The 16,422-nt window shown below is 37.0% G+C and overlaps 1 protein-coding gene across 6 annotated transcripts in view; it reads right to left on the bottom strand.

Annotated features, from left to right (window-relative positions):
- The window catches only part of ATG10 (autophagy related 10), a 318,137-nt gene that overhangs the window by 288,098 nt on the left and 13,617 nt on the right, over positions 1 to 16,422 (bottom strand). For 4 of the 6 annotated variants that reach the window (XM_069085042.1, XM_069085043.1, XM_069085040.1 and 1 more), the window contains exon 2: positions 9,666 to 9,773. In XM_069085042.1, coding sequence (XP_068941143.1) covers positions 9,666 to 9,773 — 108 coding nt within the window. Of the gene's footprint in view, positions 1 to 9,665; positions 9,774 to 15,872; positions 16,057 to 16,422 lie in introns of all 6 variants that reach the window. The other 2 variants (XM_069085045.1, XM_069085041.1) reach the window with 1 other exon arrangement.

Genomic DNA, 16,422 nt, shown 5'->3' with positions numbered 1-16,422 from the left:
ATATCCATTTTCTAACAACGTTTCTATGGAAAGGGCAATCCATCTACATTCTAAACAACAAATTAACTTTTAGAAAGAAATATTTTGAGAAGGGACAACCTATGTTTTTCTTTTATATTATTTTCTTCTTGAGTCTGTGATTATCCCAAATCTAACTGTACATTCTTCACGACAAGGACTCAGAAAATACTTGTATTTTTTTCCCTTTAATTTGTTCATATTTTTTGTTTACTCAAACTTTATTAGGTAGGAAAGTCACTTCACTTTTCTAGACTTTTGCTTCCTACCATCTATAAAATACTTAAAAATCCTTGTACAACCTAGCACACAGACCTTCTATGAGGAAAATCATTCTACAAATCTCAAAGCACTATGTAAATGGGAAAAATTATATAAATACGTGAAATATTTCTTGTGGAATTCAGACAAGGGCAAATGACTATCCTACTCTTTTTTATTTTATATTTAATGTTCTACTGTCTGTGGTATAGCTGAATAAAATAACTGCTTTTATAGTTAAATAAACATAAGCTCATCTTTAGCAGCAAACAGGACCACGAGGATAATACAGACCTCATCCTGATCCCACATGATTTTTATTTCTTCTTCTACATATCAAAATTTTAGAAGCTTTTTTAAAAAAAAATTATGGTTTAGAAATTGCATATTTGGAATCTATTTTAAATTATTGCTTTAAAGTTTTTACGGATTATAACCAGGAAAATGCAGGTAACAGTCTGGTCTATGATAATGTTCCTATTCCTATATATTGGCTGAGTTTTCCAGAATGTTTTAAGGCCTATATTTGTAGTTTGGGAATATGTCATCTTACAAGCATAACATTTTGCTAGGTATTCAGTAGGTGCTAAAAAACAGCAAATATGTTTCAGTTTCTACCAACTTACCAAGTAATTGCCAAATTACCAAGTAATCTACATTGATCACTAAGGATGGATTTCTCAAGAAAAAATTATCATGCAATTTCTGGTAGAAATGATATGGTCTTGAACTGCTATCATAAACCTTTCAATTTCCATAAACAAGTTTAGACGACTGCCATTTGTCCAATGCTTCTTTATCAACATATTGTTGGTTGAATTCATGCAGGTATCCCTTTTGGAGGGCCTTTTGATTCCACATCTATATCCTACCCATTATTTATAGGCTCCAGTTACTTTCAGTTACATGGGATAAATTCAAAAGCATTTATCCTTTGTCAGCCTTACTATCTGAGTCTTCCAAAAGAATTTCTATAATTGTTACTGTTGTCTTTTTTTAACCTGTTTATCATGTACTTTGAGAATATATATACACATATACATACATGCATATATATACATACACATATATACACACATATATATCTATATCTACATATCAATATCCATATGTGTGTGTGTGGGGGGGTATCCTTCCTCCTTTTTGACAAAGAATTATTAACCTTTTTGTAACTGCTTTAGGTTGATAGAAGCTTTGTTTTATTGGCATTGTACAAGTTTTTGTAAGAATACTTTCCAGGTCTGTTTTGGCTCATTTTATACTTCTAAAAGTGTACATTAAGAATGATATTACATAGGTGTTAATGGCTTTAAATGCATTTTTCCCATCAAGATTTGATTTCAGGATATCTGTAAGTCTCTTAACTATTCAACCACAGCATTTTCATTGACAGATTTATACTGTATGTGTCTTGCCTGAAGATACCAAAGTATCTTACTTACCAAAATAAATATCAACTTCACCTATTGGTTCAATTTGACCTCCAAACTCAAGCTCAAAGACTTCATTATCTGTATTTCCTTGGCATATGTTAAGAATTTACAATCCATCAAAGTCCAAATGACCTTTTCATATTACTAGAGAAAGATTATATGAGATGAAGTAGAGTGAAGGCTTTGAGTTTGAATTTAGAAGCCAAATATATTAAGATGGTGTAAATAGATAACTTGATGTCATATATATACATCAAGTGGTTGAAAAGATGTTTGGGCTTAATTCCTTCTTTAATTGAAAGCTATACTTAGTTCTGTTTAGGAGAAATGATAATGGATTTAAGGCTAGACAGAACCATAAGGCACTTCAGCTGTCTCCCTGAAAGATGCCACATTTTTATCAACTGTTGACATTATTGTGTTGGTGGAATGCTTCAAATAGAGAAGAGTTGTTCATGTAGACAACAAACACTCTAGCATCCTCATTATTCTTGGGTCTATTTTGTATATTTATAGTATACAAGGAAGCTATTCGTGTGAAACTAAGTTAAAGGCTTTATGATAATCAGTAAGGGAAGTATAAATGCTGTAGAACTTTTGAGTGGCTTGTTCTGTGATTACTGAATCAACAAAAATTTGCTCTTTACAACTCTAAGACCTTTTAACACCCTCTGTGCTGTAGGAGGATTATTTACTAGAGTCTACCATCAGATGGACTAAGTTAGTTCTTTTCCTTAAAAAATAGTAAAAACTTCCTTGAGACCTAAATTGGTTCAGGGTATTAAAAGATGTGGGCATAGCTTCCTGGGTACTGTAGCAGCAAGCACCCTAGAATACCCAGGATGGCTGCTGGCACAGGTTCTTTGATCTGCTTTTCTAAGGGAGAGCGACTCAAAAAGGGTTAACATCTTACTTTAATCAAATAGATGTCATTTACTTAGCTCAAGGGAGAAAGTCAGTACCCTGAACTTCAGAGAATACAAACAGAAGTTACAAGAGAAAATAACACAATTAGGCAGACAGGGCTTCTAGCAGTCTGATCCATTACATCCCTACCTAGTTGGTCACCTGAGAGAAAGGCACCAACATGTGGGTTTTCAAAGCCAGGCGGCACAATGGCTGCCCAGAGTCTCATCTGGCCAAATCATATAACTCTTCCCATAAGTGAGCCCTTAAGCAAAACCTTGCCTCAGAGGTATATATAGCCTTCTCCAGGGTCAAAGAACATCATAACCCTCAGACTCACTTGATTACAAAGTAACAAAAGTTGTGCCTTCCTGAAAAACAAGCCTCCTACCACAGGCTCCAGGTGAGCACATGCAGCCTATTAGGGGGCAGAGTATATTTTTTCATCTTAAGACTGGAGGGGGGTGTGAGAAACAGACTGGACCAGACAAAGGTTAAGGATGTGGCCTCAAAGGGATTAAGGGTCAAGTCTCTGAGAGTGGGAAAGTGCTCAACAGCCAGGGTGGGAAAGGTGTAGGAAGGAAAGGGGCACTGGAAGGGTGCTGTTGGTGCTTCTAAATTTCAATGCCCTAGGGAAAAGCCCCAGGCAAACCAGGTTATTTTTTAAAAATCTGTTGAATATTAGGTATTCTTCATCTACTTGACGTTTCTTATTTAGATTAGCTAGGCCAAATGATCAAAAATGGAATTCAATAAACTAGCCATGTGACCTTGGGCAAGTAAGTCACTTAACCCCAATTGCTCTCAAAAAAAAAATGGAATTCACATCATCTCATAAGCTAAATGTACCTACTTCCTCATCTATGACTCTTCAAATCCTTATCTTCCTTTAGCTCTCTGTTCAGATCATTTCTACATGAAGACTTCCCTTCCTCAGATTTCCTTTATTTACTCATATGTGTGCATGTTATATTTCCCTTCCCCCTCTCCCCAAGTAGTATGGAAGCAGGGACTATTTCACTTTTGTCTTTGGGACCTCAGACCAACATCAGCATCTTGTATATATTACTTAGAAAATATTTCTTGAGTTGAATTCAGAAAAGCATTTTTCTCCTTAATTGGTTCCTTCCCTGCTGTCTTCATACGTATCCAAGGTTCTCTCGGCCTTTAAAAAAAAAGAAAGAAAGATTCCACTATCCCTGTCTCCTCCAACTATGGTTCTGCCTCTCTTCCTCTTGCTCTTCCTTTTCTTAAACAATCTCTGACACGCTGCCTCTGCTTTCTTTCTTCTCGGTCATGTCTCTACCATTTGCAATCTGGCTTCCCACCTCATCATTCAACAGAAACTACTTTCTCCAAAGCCGCCACATCTGATGTTCGTCTCTCTGTTCTCATCCTCTTTTACCTCTCTGCAGTATTTGGCACCAATGACAACCTCTCCTCCTGAATATTCTTCCTTCTAAGATTTTCATGACACGACTTTGCCTGCTTCCTCTTACCTGTCTAACTGCTCTGCTCAATCTCTTATGCTCCATTATCCATAAATAATATAGATACAGATAACAGATACCTCTGAGATCACCAAGGAGATTGAACAGAGAGAATGCACACACACACACACACACACACACACACACACACACACACACAGCATTTTAAATTCAACATGCCCCGAACCAAAGTCATTATTCCTCCCCTCCCCCAAAATCTCCACCCTTCTCTACTGAACTTCTCCCTTCTCATTTGAAGGTATCAACAATCTTCCAGTCTCCCAGATTTATAACCTTAGCATTGTTCTCCATTTGTTACTATCTCTCCCCACAAATCCAATTAATTGCCAAACCTCATAATTTCTACCCCCATAATCTCTCTCATATCTGATGTCTTTTCCTCTACAAGCACAGTCACCATTCTAGTTCAGACCCACATCGCCTTTCTCCTATTACAATGGCTTCCTAATTGACCTTCCTGCCTTAAATCTCTACCTACTCCAACCCATCCTCCACAAAACTGCCTACTCCAAGGTAAGCAACCACCCCCAATTTCACCCTCCTAATCAATAAACTCCAGGACCTTTAAAACCCTTCACAATCCAGACCCAGCCTACCTTTCCAGGCTTATTAAACATGGCTTCCTTGTACATACTCTACAATCCAGACAAGCTAGCTTCTTTGCTACTCACAGGTGGTCTCTCATCTTTGTCCTGGCCATCCCCCATGCCTAGAATGTACAGCCACCTCTCCTCTGTCTCAGAGAATCTCTCACTTTCCTCAAGATTCTGCTTGAGCACCCCCTTCTACATGAAGCCCTATCTGATCCCCCTAACTCTGAATGAACTCCCTCCCTATCTTGTATTTCTGTATATCTATGTTGCCTCCCATTGGAACACAGACTTCTTAAAAACAGATTTTTTTTTATTTTTGTCTTAGTATCCCCAGGGTCTGGCACAGCACTTGGTTTAATGAATGCTTGTGGATTGGCTGACAGAAAAAAGGGAATAAACAAATACACAATGGAAACCAAATAAAATAGGGCAAATACAACATCCTTAAGAGAACAACCTCTTCCAAACATTTCTAGTGGCCCAATTTAAATACAACGGATAGACTAATTATAAACTATTCTCATCTGATTAATGAGCATTTACCATATGTTACCACAACCCAGATCTACCATGCTACTTTCTGGACATCTTCATGATATACCACCCAGCATGGTATCCTTCCTTCCCTGTCTCTCACCTCCCAACTTTAGTTCTAAGACCAATAATCAAACAAATACTACCATATCTGGAAAGGACATGGCAATCAATTGCCCTAAGTAGGCATCATTGAGATTTTCCTGTTCAAAACATTCCTCCTTAACCACTATTCCCCTACATGTGTTGCCTTTTTTACCCCTCCCCGCCCCCAGCCCCCAAAATATAAGCTCCTTGAGAACAAGGATTATCTTGTTTGCATCAATATCTCTTAAACTTAGCACAATTTCTGGCACATTGTGTTTAATAAATGCATTTTCATTCATTCTTAGCTATTTGTTAGTACAGAGTAGTGTGACAGAGTAAAAAGGAGCCCTGGCCTTGGCCTCAGAAGATGTGGGTTCTAGCCATGTGACATCTAAGTTTCAGTTTCCTCAGCTGCAAAGCAGGCATGAGAGTTGTAGCTTACAAGGTCTGAGGGGAGCAAATGAGATAATGTTTATAAAAACACTGTGCCAACTTTTAGATATTACATGAATTGTATCAAATTAAGTTATCCCCAAGATAGCTTTATGCTAACACCTTCTTAGTCAAATTCAAGTGACTGTATAGTCTCAAAAGTAGTATTAATGAAGCTCTCTCTCTCTAATTATTCTAGATTTTATACTTTTCAATAATTTAAGTTGCTTTCAATTCATCTGAATTAGTGACACTTTATTGTATCTGTAAAAGCTGGATTGCATTAACTCTAAACACTGTGGAAGTTCTAGGATTTTTCTAAGGCAAAAAAGATATTTTTGTGAAGGAAGAATCAGCTACATTTATGGGTGCTTGAAATTTGATACTCTCCAAAGATTTCTCTAATTTGGGTTTTTTTCAAAATGCCTTTCTATAACCATTTTCTTACATCAGATGGAAATAATTTTGACATTTCTCCTTCTCAATGATTCCATATGTACAAAATGCCCTAAAGGTAAACATGTATTAAAATCTTGGTCCTGCATTTAAACAGACTAGGATGCAATGCCCCATTTCTGGAAATTTCTTGTTGCTTTGTGGAAAATGAGGCTTCTAATAGCAACAAGTTTTTCCAAACAAAGCCACCTGGTAAGTCTGATTCCAGCTATACCCTAAAGCTATGAAATTCTCAAAGCAACTAGTCAAACTCAAAGTAACCCATATCTGGAGAACTCCCAAGAATGCTGTGGGCATTATTGTCAGTATTAAAAGGCTAGAGTTAGGATCTGGGATTAGGAACAATCTTCCACTAGACTCAAACCCCTGGAACACACTAAGATCTACCCTGTCAGACTTTTAGTCTAGTGATGATCCAGCATTCAATTAAATTCAATAAACATTTTTCAGAGAGGCCACTACTTGGGAAAGCTTTCCTACATTCTGTTCTAACCTATTTTTCTCCCTTTGAATTTTTTCCCAAAACTCTAATGTAATTTTAAAAAAATCTCCTGCTTCATTTCTTCCAGTCACTCTTATAGTCCCTTTGGTTAAGCCACTTTTTTCTCTGTAGTTCTGCTTGTACTTTTTGTGGAGTGACTCTCTTCTTCAAAGTTTAACTCTTGATTTCTTCTTCTGAAAATGGCCTATTCACATCTATTGAGGAATGGCCCTTGTCCCTAAAAATTTAAACCAACTCTTTAACAAGATGTCTTTCAGAGAAATGTTCTACAAAGATTTTTCTCCATTTGTTTCTCTTATAATTTTAACTGCATTGGTTTTTGTCTGAGTAATTTTTTTTCCATTTTATGTTCTTTAATTCTATTCCTTGTTTAGTCACAAACTCTCTCCCCTAATGATCACTGCGAAAGGTAAAACTTTTCTTTCTTACTCCTTTAATTTGTTTGTGATGTGGACTTTTATATTTAAACCATGTATCCATTGGGAACCTCTTATCTTTTGATATGCTATAAGAAGCTAGTCAGTGCCTAACTTCTAGACTGCTTTTCAGTTTCCCAGTAGTTCTTGTAAAATAAATAGTTGGAATCTTTGGGTTTGTCGAACACTATGCTACTATGTTCATTTGCTTCTGTATATGGTATACTTAATCTGCTCCATTAGGCACCTTCTTAATTTTTTAACTAATACCAAATGATTCAGAGGATTATTGTTTTATAACATATATACCTCTCCTTTTCAAAAGCAAAATCTCTCATTTACTTCTCAGTTCCCATAGCTTCAATGTTCATTTTTATGCAAATGACTCTCAAATATATATAACTTATCCTCATTTTTGTCTTGAGCTCCAGTGTATCTACTAGACATGCCCACAGCATGTCCCAATGCACATCTCAAATCTAACATGTTCAAAAAAGAATTCTTTTTATCTTCCCCAAAACCTAATCTTCTTCCTAACTTCTCCTAACATTAATCAAGTCATTAAGATGCACATCCTTAATATTTTAAAATTTTTGCTCACTCCACATATTCAACCAGTTTCCAGCTCACATTGTTTCTACCTCTACCATATCTCTCACATATGTCCTGCTCCATTTGTGTCCATGATCCTGGTTCAGGTCACCATGACCTCTCTCCTAAACCATTACAATAGCTGTTAATTGATCTCCCTGTCTCAAATCTTCTCCTACCCCACAACCCAACCCCTATATAGGTACCAAGTAATATTTCTAAAGCGTAAACTTGACTATGTTCAAATCTGGCCTCAACCTCACCCTGCCTCAAGTTTCCTCAAGTATAAATGGAGATAATCAAAACGCCTCCTTCTCAGGGTTGTTGTGAGGATCAAATGAGATATCTGTAATGTGTTCATAGTGCCTGGTATGTGGTAGGCACTTGATGAATGCTTGTTTCCTTCCTTCCTTCCTACCATGCTCCAGGGGCTACCTAATTCATCCTGGATCAAATACAAAATCCCCTGTTGTCAAAACCTTTCACAACCTGATTCCAACCTACCTTTCCAGACTAACCACATATTACTTTCCTTCATACACACCACAGTACAGCCAAACTGCCCTCTTGCTGTTTCTCACTCAAGACATCACCTCTCCTGTCCTTGCCTTTGCACAGATTGTTGCTCTGTTTGGCATGAACTCCCAGGTTAGACAAGTTGTGGTTTTCTTCAAAGCTCAGCTCAGACACCACCCCCTGCACGAGGCCTTTCCTGATCTTCCAGGTGCTTGTACCTCCTCCCTCCCAAATTACCTTGTAGATATTGTCTTCATGTGTCTTTCACATTTACTCTTTGTGTTCATGCTGCTTCCCCTGATAGAATGGCTATACAATACTTGGGAGCAGGAATTGTTTCTACTTTTATGCTAAAGCCCAGCACAGTGTTTGGAACTTCACAAATTCTTTTTGATTGATTAATTGGGTACAACTAGTATCAGTGAACTGAAAATCCACATCGATGAGTTCTTAGATACATTGATATACTGAACTAAATGCACTCATACATAGTATAAGGGTGTAGATACATTCATATACCGTGTTTCCCTGATAATAAGACACTGTCTTATTAAATTTTTTTGGACAGAAAACACCAGAGGGCTTATTTTCAGGGGAGGGCTTATTTTAATGAACATTGACAGCAATTTTAATAAACAGGTAAATGTGAACAAAAAAATGTACCTTTATTCAATAAGCAAATCACTGGGGAAGAACAGGTTGACGCGCTCACTGCTGCAGCTCTGATTGGTTGCAGCTCGGAGCGCGGCGTGCATTTCACGGGGGGGACGGTGCATACAGAGGGTACTTGTAGCATGTAGCACAGAGGATCACCTTCACTACAGTAGCAATCTCAATAGGGCTTATTTTCGGGGGAGGGCTTATTTTAGAGGAATCTTACACAGTAAGGGGAGGGCTTATTTTCGGGATAGGTCTTATTATCGGGGAAACACGGTAAGTGGTACAGTAGTTGAAAGCACACACACACACAAATCTCGAAAATATTTTCAAGTAGCCATTCAATAGTAATTCTAAGTAGACATAATAATGAAGGCAAATATATCAGAAAATGTAGTAAATTCAAATTTTGTGACATCAGCTGAAACATGCCTTTTTCATGAACTTGATTACTAAGTAAGAGTATAAATAAAGTTTTAAGGACTTTCAGAATCATTCATCCCTTTACAATCAAACAATTCATTTAAGATAAGCTGCCTAAGGATTCTACTAGGTAAGTCATTAGAGTAATGCAAACAAAAAGCTATGTGACATAGGAAATATTGAAAAAAAACTTACTTTTAAAAAATATATTCTATAATTCTCATTTTCAGCTAATTCAAACCAGCCTTCCTTTCACTAGATTTAATTAATGATTTTCTGAAACAATACACCACAATGTTTTCATGAAATAACAAAATTACCGTTCCTACCTTTGAATTTCTCCACTCCCATCCATCACCTATTTCCTCTGAATGTTTAATAAATTTTGCACAATGCTGCTTGAATGTTTTTTCTTCTAAGAACTCATTTTCTGCCATCTGTGGGAGAAAAAACCCTCAGAGTTAGCATTAAAAATAGAAGGAACAGTAAAACAATGTTAATTGTTCAGCCAAAGTTTTGATTCGACAAATTTAAAAAGATTTATAAGAAAACATGAAGATAAAAATCAGAAACCTAGATTAGGATTCATGATTTTTTAACTGAGGCATATAAAAGTAATGTGAAGCATACTTCTTTATGATACAGTGATACAGTATATGTAGCAGGTGAGACCGAGCTGGGCTGCAGATATAAAAGCAGAACAGCAGGTGTCCAAGAGTTTCATCTCCTTTCACTTCTGGGCAGTTTCCATAGCACATCCTACCTGGCCTTTCACCTAAATTCTATTCTGCTTCTCCTTTCTCCACTCCAGGAGTTGCAGAGAAATAAGTGATTAATGAAGTTGTAATGGAAGAATTTAGGTGAAAGAGGGAAAGAAGACTAAAGCCATTTCTATGAGCACACAATAAAAGTAAGTGAATCTTGAACTTTTCTCCATTTTAAATGTGGACAATTGGCATAGTGACAACTTATATTTCTAAAAAGTGCTTTAAGCTAAAAAAAATCCATTCTTAAAAACCTTACAAGGTAGGTAATATCAATATTATCTATGTTTTGCAGACAAGGAAACTGAGGACTAAGGGGCTGAAGTGATTTACACAGGGTCTGAGCCAGGTTCTGAAGCCAGGTCTCTACTCACAATGAATCCCATGGTCTTTCTACTATATCCCACTGCTCCTAATGCCTCTGGAGATTGCACATTGTAGATGGGAGCATAATAGTGGTTTGTAGGTGGGAAAGAGGGAGGAAGGTGCACATGGGGAGGGGAAAGGGAGAGAAGAAGAGAGAAAACAGAAAACAATAGGCCCCAAAATATATAGTGAGAGGAGTATGGCTTGAAAATTAGTTGGCCTTTAGAAATTCCCTTGTCAACTTTATGAAATCTGTAAGCTTGAAATTCTTTTTAAACACAGAGAATACCTATTTATTTGAAAATTAAATGAACCCAAAACAACCAGCAATTAGCTGAAGTATGAAATATATAGAAATTTATTACAGAGCAATATCAGTCTGTAGAACTGGAAAGAGCTAACCTAACACTCATTTTACAGATAAGAAAATTGAGACTTAGAGATGTTAGGTGATGCTAAGGGCATGCCATGGTAATACACAAAACTAAGATGAGACTCAAAATTTCCAATACATGTTATAACATGTTGCCTTCCCTTCCTATTATTTAAAAGTCATAAAAATTAAATGTAGGAGAATCTTATATGTATGGATCCAATAGGACATCAAGCCTAATCTAAAATCTAGGGATTTCAGGAAGATGTTTTGGAACCCTTCTTCTGCAGGGAGAAGACCTGAAGAGTTTCTGCTGGGTGAGTCTATACATTTCTTTTCTTTTTTTTGAGGGGTGAAGGCAGAGCAATTTGGGGTAAGTGATTTGTACAAGGTCATACAGCTAGTAAGTGTGTCAAATGTGTGACGCTGATTATGAACTCAGGTTCTCCTGACTCTAGGGCTGGTGCTCTATTCACTGTACCACCCACACATTTCTGAGAAAGGAAAAGAAGCAAAATAGTTTGGGTAAGTGAAAGACCTGATTAAGCAAGGAATGGATTTTTAAAGAGTTAAATCCAATTAAACAAAATACAACTAACTGCAACCTTTGATTAACCAGAACTTTTTTGACCCTACTTTAATTAGAAAGAGGTAAATAAGACAAGAAACTGGCCACATGGATATATTTTTAAAAACCCAATTACCAGGGTATATATTCTCAGAGTCATTGATCCCCAAATGATAGAAACAGAAAAGTTGTAAAAGACCTAAGAAGTCATCTAGTCCCACAATGAACAGCATGAACTCTCTTTGTAACATCCCTGACAAGTGATCTGATCATGTAGTCCGAGGGTCTTTAAACCAAGGTCTTTGAACTATATTTCAGGGATTTCATGAACAATGGGGGTGGGGGGAAGGAGTTAGTCAACTTGTTACAAGGCTCTCCTAGTTCATAGTGCTTACCACTTCCCTTCCTAAGTATTCAAAAACCAAATTCTGGCAGCAGTACACAAACCAAAAACCAAACAAAATAACAGAAAAACAGGCACTTTTTGCTCCGTAGGCAGAAGAGTGGTGAAAGGAAACAAAGAAGACTGGAACACTCAAGTAGGACACTGAGGGTTGGGTACTGTTGCTGATTTCTCTCTTCCTTACATCTAGTCCATTAGCAAGATTCTGTTAATTATTCAACGCTGACACCTGGACTTAAAGGGAAAAAAAAGTGCTAGAGAGGCCACAGACAACTGGAGCCCAGGGTTATTCATCAGTGTCTGTAATTTGAATCAAGGGAATCATAAATAACTGAAGATTAGAGGTCAGAAGTGAAGGAACCATTTTGTTCATCTATAGGGACCATACAATCAACAATTATGTGCTAATTCAGAGGAATTTGGCCTCTCTGCTACAGAAGATGAATAGACTGGCTGAATGAAAGTCTCTGATAAGGCCAACCAAAGACCAGGCCCAGCTGAACTACAAATATGGTACCTGTCTTAGATAATGCCATACTTCTCTAAGGCCAAATTTGAGAACCCAAATGTTAAGTTACCAAGGAGTTACATTCCAATCTAAGAAGATATTGCCAAAGAGCCTGCCTAATTAAGGTGAGATAGGCTTATCACCAAAAAACCAGTAATATGTGTTTTAGAGATTATATATACATATATATATACACACATATACATATACACATACATACACACATGCATGAATCATATGCATAGTATGACATATGCATGCACACATGTAAACATATGCCAATTAGCATAAATATGATTGTATACCTATAAGTCACAGCAAGTAATGAACTGTCTAAAGTGTAGAGAGGTTGACATTGGCAGCAATAAAGACAGTACCTACACTGATGAAACCAAAGATCTTTTGAAGTATTAAAGAAGCCCTCAAGTGCATTATTAATTAAGCCAAACCTCTTTTACTCCGTTGCTTCTTCAATCCCCCCATGTAATTATTTGCCAAATCTACCATTACAACATATTTCCCATCCATCTTCTTATTTCTACTTATGCTAATCTAAGTCAGACTCTTATTAGCTCTCATTTGGACTGTTAAGATAGACATCTAACTGGTCTCACTGCTTCCCGTCCTGTCCCTGTCCCTGCCCCCCCATTCAATATCTCTTTCACGCTACTGCCAAAAATGATATGCTTAGTACACAGGTCTGACCACATCACTTCCCCCATAAAAAAACCCTTCAGTGTTTTCCATTACCTACAGTACAAAATATCCATTCCTGGGCCTGGCATTTAAGGGTCTCCAAGAGCTGGTTCCAACTTACCTTACCAGCCTTGTTCCACACTTCTCTACTTTGTACACCGCCCCCCCCCCTTCATTCAAGCCAAACTGGATTATTAGCCTTCCCTGATCTTTCCCCTCTCCTTACCAACATTCATTGACCTCCACCATGCTTAGAACACACTCCTTCCCTTCTTTCAAGTGCCAGTTCAAAATGTCAGATACACCATTAGCCTCCTTTTCTGATTCCAACCCCACAAGTAAAAGTTCAAATTTACAGTATTTAGAGCTGTAAATTACTTGAAAGATCAATAGTCCTCTATACCTTCTTTGTTTTTTTCTCTTGTAGGAGAGCAGAAAGCAGGGCAATTGGGGTTAAGTGACTTGCCCAAGGTCACACAGCTAGTGTTACATGTCTGAGACTGGATTTGAACTCAGGGCCTCCTGACTCCAGGGCTGGTACTCTAGCCACCTAGCTTCCCCCTATGCCTTTGTTTAACAGATGAGGAAAGTAAATGAGGTAGAATGATGTGCACGAGATGATGATACAATAATAAGTAGCATATCTGAAATCTGATCCCAGGTCTTCTCACTCAAAATCCAACACTCACTACACTTTGACTGGGCACTTTGTTTTTAAACTTTACTTTTTCCAGAAGGTGCTTTGTATCATGCTTCAGTGTACATGCAGTACCCCTAATCTGATTATAAACTCTCTCAATGATGTATGTAATTTTTCATCTTTTTATGCACAAAAGACAAGTACAGTGATTGGAGCTTGGCAGGTACAAGCTTAACTTTAAAAATAAAATTTAATAAATGTTTTTTAAGTTGAATTTACCATCATTAGTATTACACCATGTAGTTCTGTTTAAGAAAAACTCATGTTCATAATAATGAGATCCTAACTCATCAAGTGCAGATTAAATTGTGTTCAGCACACTCTTGTTAAGGCAGGGAAGTATACAAATATATTAGAAAAAAAATTTTAATGGTTCCAACAAATCTTTTGAATCAGTCAGAATTCCCCAAGCATTTCAATTAACTGAGATTTTACCATACTAGTCAAAATAAGTGTTGAAAATTACAAATCCATTCAATAGCAATAGATTATCCAGTTAACATAATAGTAGTACTAAAAAGATGGATTAAATATTTAAAATAAGGTGAATAATTTTAGTTGCATATTTTCCAACAATTTAAAGTCTTGGCTTCACTGAAAGATATGCCATCCAACAATTCGAGTACTACACAACAGCTATAAAATCAAGAACTGTATTAAAAAGGATCTATGCATCTCCACTGAGATCATACAGATGTGTCATATAATTTGGTTGTTTCTTGCTTGTGTGTATTTTAGCTCATTAAAAGTAAAAATCTAACACAATCAGTGTGGTTACACATACCTTTCAACTTTTTTAATACTCTGATCTTCTCAAGGTTTTATACTTTTAGAAGTACAAATTGGGATATTGGAACTTTCATTCATTAGATGGCATGGCATTTTGCAAAGAGCCCTGGACCAAGAGTCAGGACATTTATGTTGGAATCTCTGCTCTCACTTCTACTAGCTGTATGACTGTGGGCAACAGTCACTTAACCTTTCTGGGGGCCAGCTTCTTCATCTGTAAAATGGGGATGTAATACTTGCACACTTGACACTCTATGCCTTGCCCCTTGGCTGTCCCCTATACCTAGAATGCCCTCCCTCCTCACATCTACCTCTTGGAAATCCTGGTGTCCTTCAAGTCTCAGCCGAAGTACCAACTTCTACATCATATCTTTCCTGATCTTCCCCATCTGCTGGTGCAAAGTATATACTCCCTAAACAATCTTGTATTCATTCATAGATATGTGTGTATGTGTATATATATATATATACACATACATAATTATATTACATTTATATATTAGATTTATAAATGTGTGTAATATATTACATTTGTACATGTGTTTGTTATATTTATGTTATACATATTATATCTAAATATGTATGTGTATATGTATATGTATACATATATATATATATTACATGCTGAAATATGTACATTGTTTCCCCATTAGACTTCAATCACCTAGAGGCATCACAATGTCACTTTTTGTCATTGTATCCCCAGAACTTAGCACAGCATCTGGTACATAAACACTCAATAAATATTCATTGATCCACTGATTGATATATAGTGTCTCCAAAGTATTAGTGCAATTTTAACTTTTGGCAGTTTGAGGAAGAAAGTACTTTTAAAAGACCTTGAAAACACTCTAAATTTAAGTTGTCATGCTATAGTGTTTTAATGTTCTCCAATTACTTTCCACACAACAACCCTATGAAGCTAAAGGTGCAAGTACAAGGGGCGGCCTCAGATACTTGGCACCCACCCAGAAACACCTGGCCATGTAACCTTGAGCAACTTACTTAACCCCAATTGCTTAAGGGCGGCCAGGTGGCTCAGTGCGTAAGAGCACCAGCCCCAGAGTCAGGAGACCTGGGATCGAATCCAGACTCAGACACTTACCACCACACCCAGAAATAACTGGCCGTGTAACCTTAAGCAAGTTACTTAACCCCAATTGCTTTAAAAATAAATAAATAAAGGTGCAAGTAGTGTCCCTGTTTTATAATCAGTCAGTCCATCAATGAGAACTCCTTAAGTACAGAGGTACCAGACACTGCACTAGGTGATGAGGATGCAACTCTGCTCTCAAGGATTTTACAGATTAGAAAACTGAGGCTCACATGGGGAAAGAGACTTGCTGCAAATCACAGAGCAAGCCAGTACCTGTCAGAACCACTACTGTAAAAGTCTGGCCTCCTGCCTCCAGGTCCAGTCCATCTTCTACATCATCCACTACATCATCTGGTCTCTCCATAATGATATTTCCAGTGAAGATCTACACATGCATACAGTATGTATGCTCCCCCCTGGGGTGTGCCAGCACATTCATCTCATGCTCTGTGCATGCCTATGAATAAAGCATAATGGCCAAGATAATCCTTAAAGATAAATAACCTTGTAGACGGTAAACACTCAAAATTTTTAAACAGATATATGGATCTATGGCACTATTAAGAATAGAAAACAATCTTAATTCTACATACAAAACCGAATTCCAAACCACACCTTTTCCTTAACAATGAGCCTTTTATTTCATATGAAAATAAATGTTTCATAGCAAAAAGTAGAAGATATTTAATAAATATATCTTACTTCATTCATATTTACTAAATAGTTGTTTCAATTTTTTTTTGAGCTGCTAACTACAAAACTTTCAGATATAGCTAAAGCTTGAGTGATTTTCACTGAGTAGAAAAGGTAGTTTTACCAAATT

The sequence above is a fragment of the Petaurus breviceps genome, unplaced genomic scaffold (assembly GCF_028583685.1).
Source record: "Petaurus breviceps papuanus isolate PSGF00001 unplaced genomic scaffold, PetGlider_PUasm1.0 175, whole genome shotgun sequence".
NCBI classification, from domain to species: Eukaryota; Metazoa; Chordata; class Mammalia; order Diprotodontia; family Petauridae; genus Petaurus; species Petaurus breviceps.
Note: the sequence above shows the minus strand (reverse complement) of the source record. Positions and strands in the feature narration are given on the sequence as shown.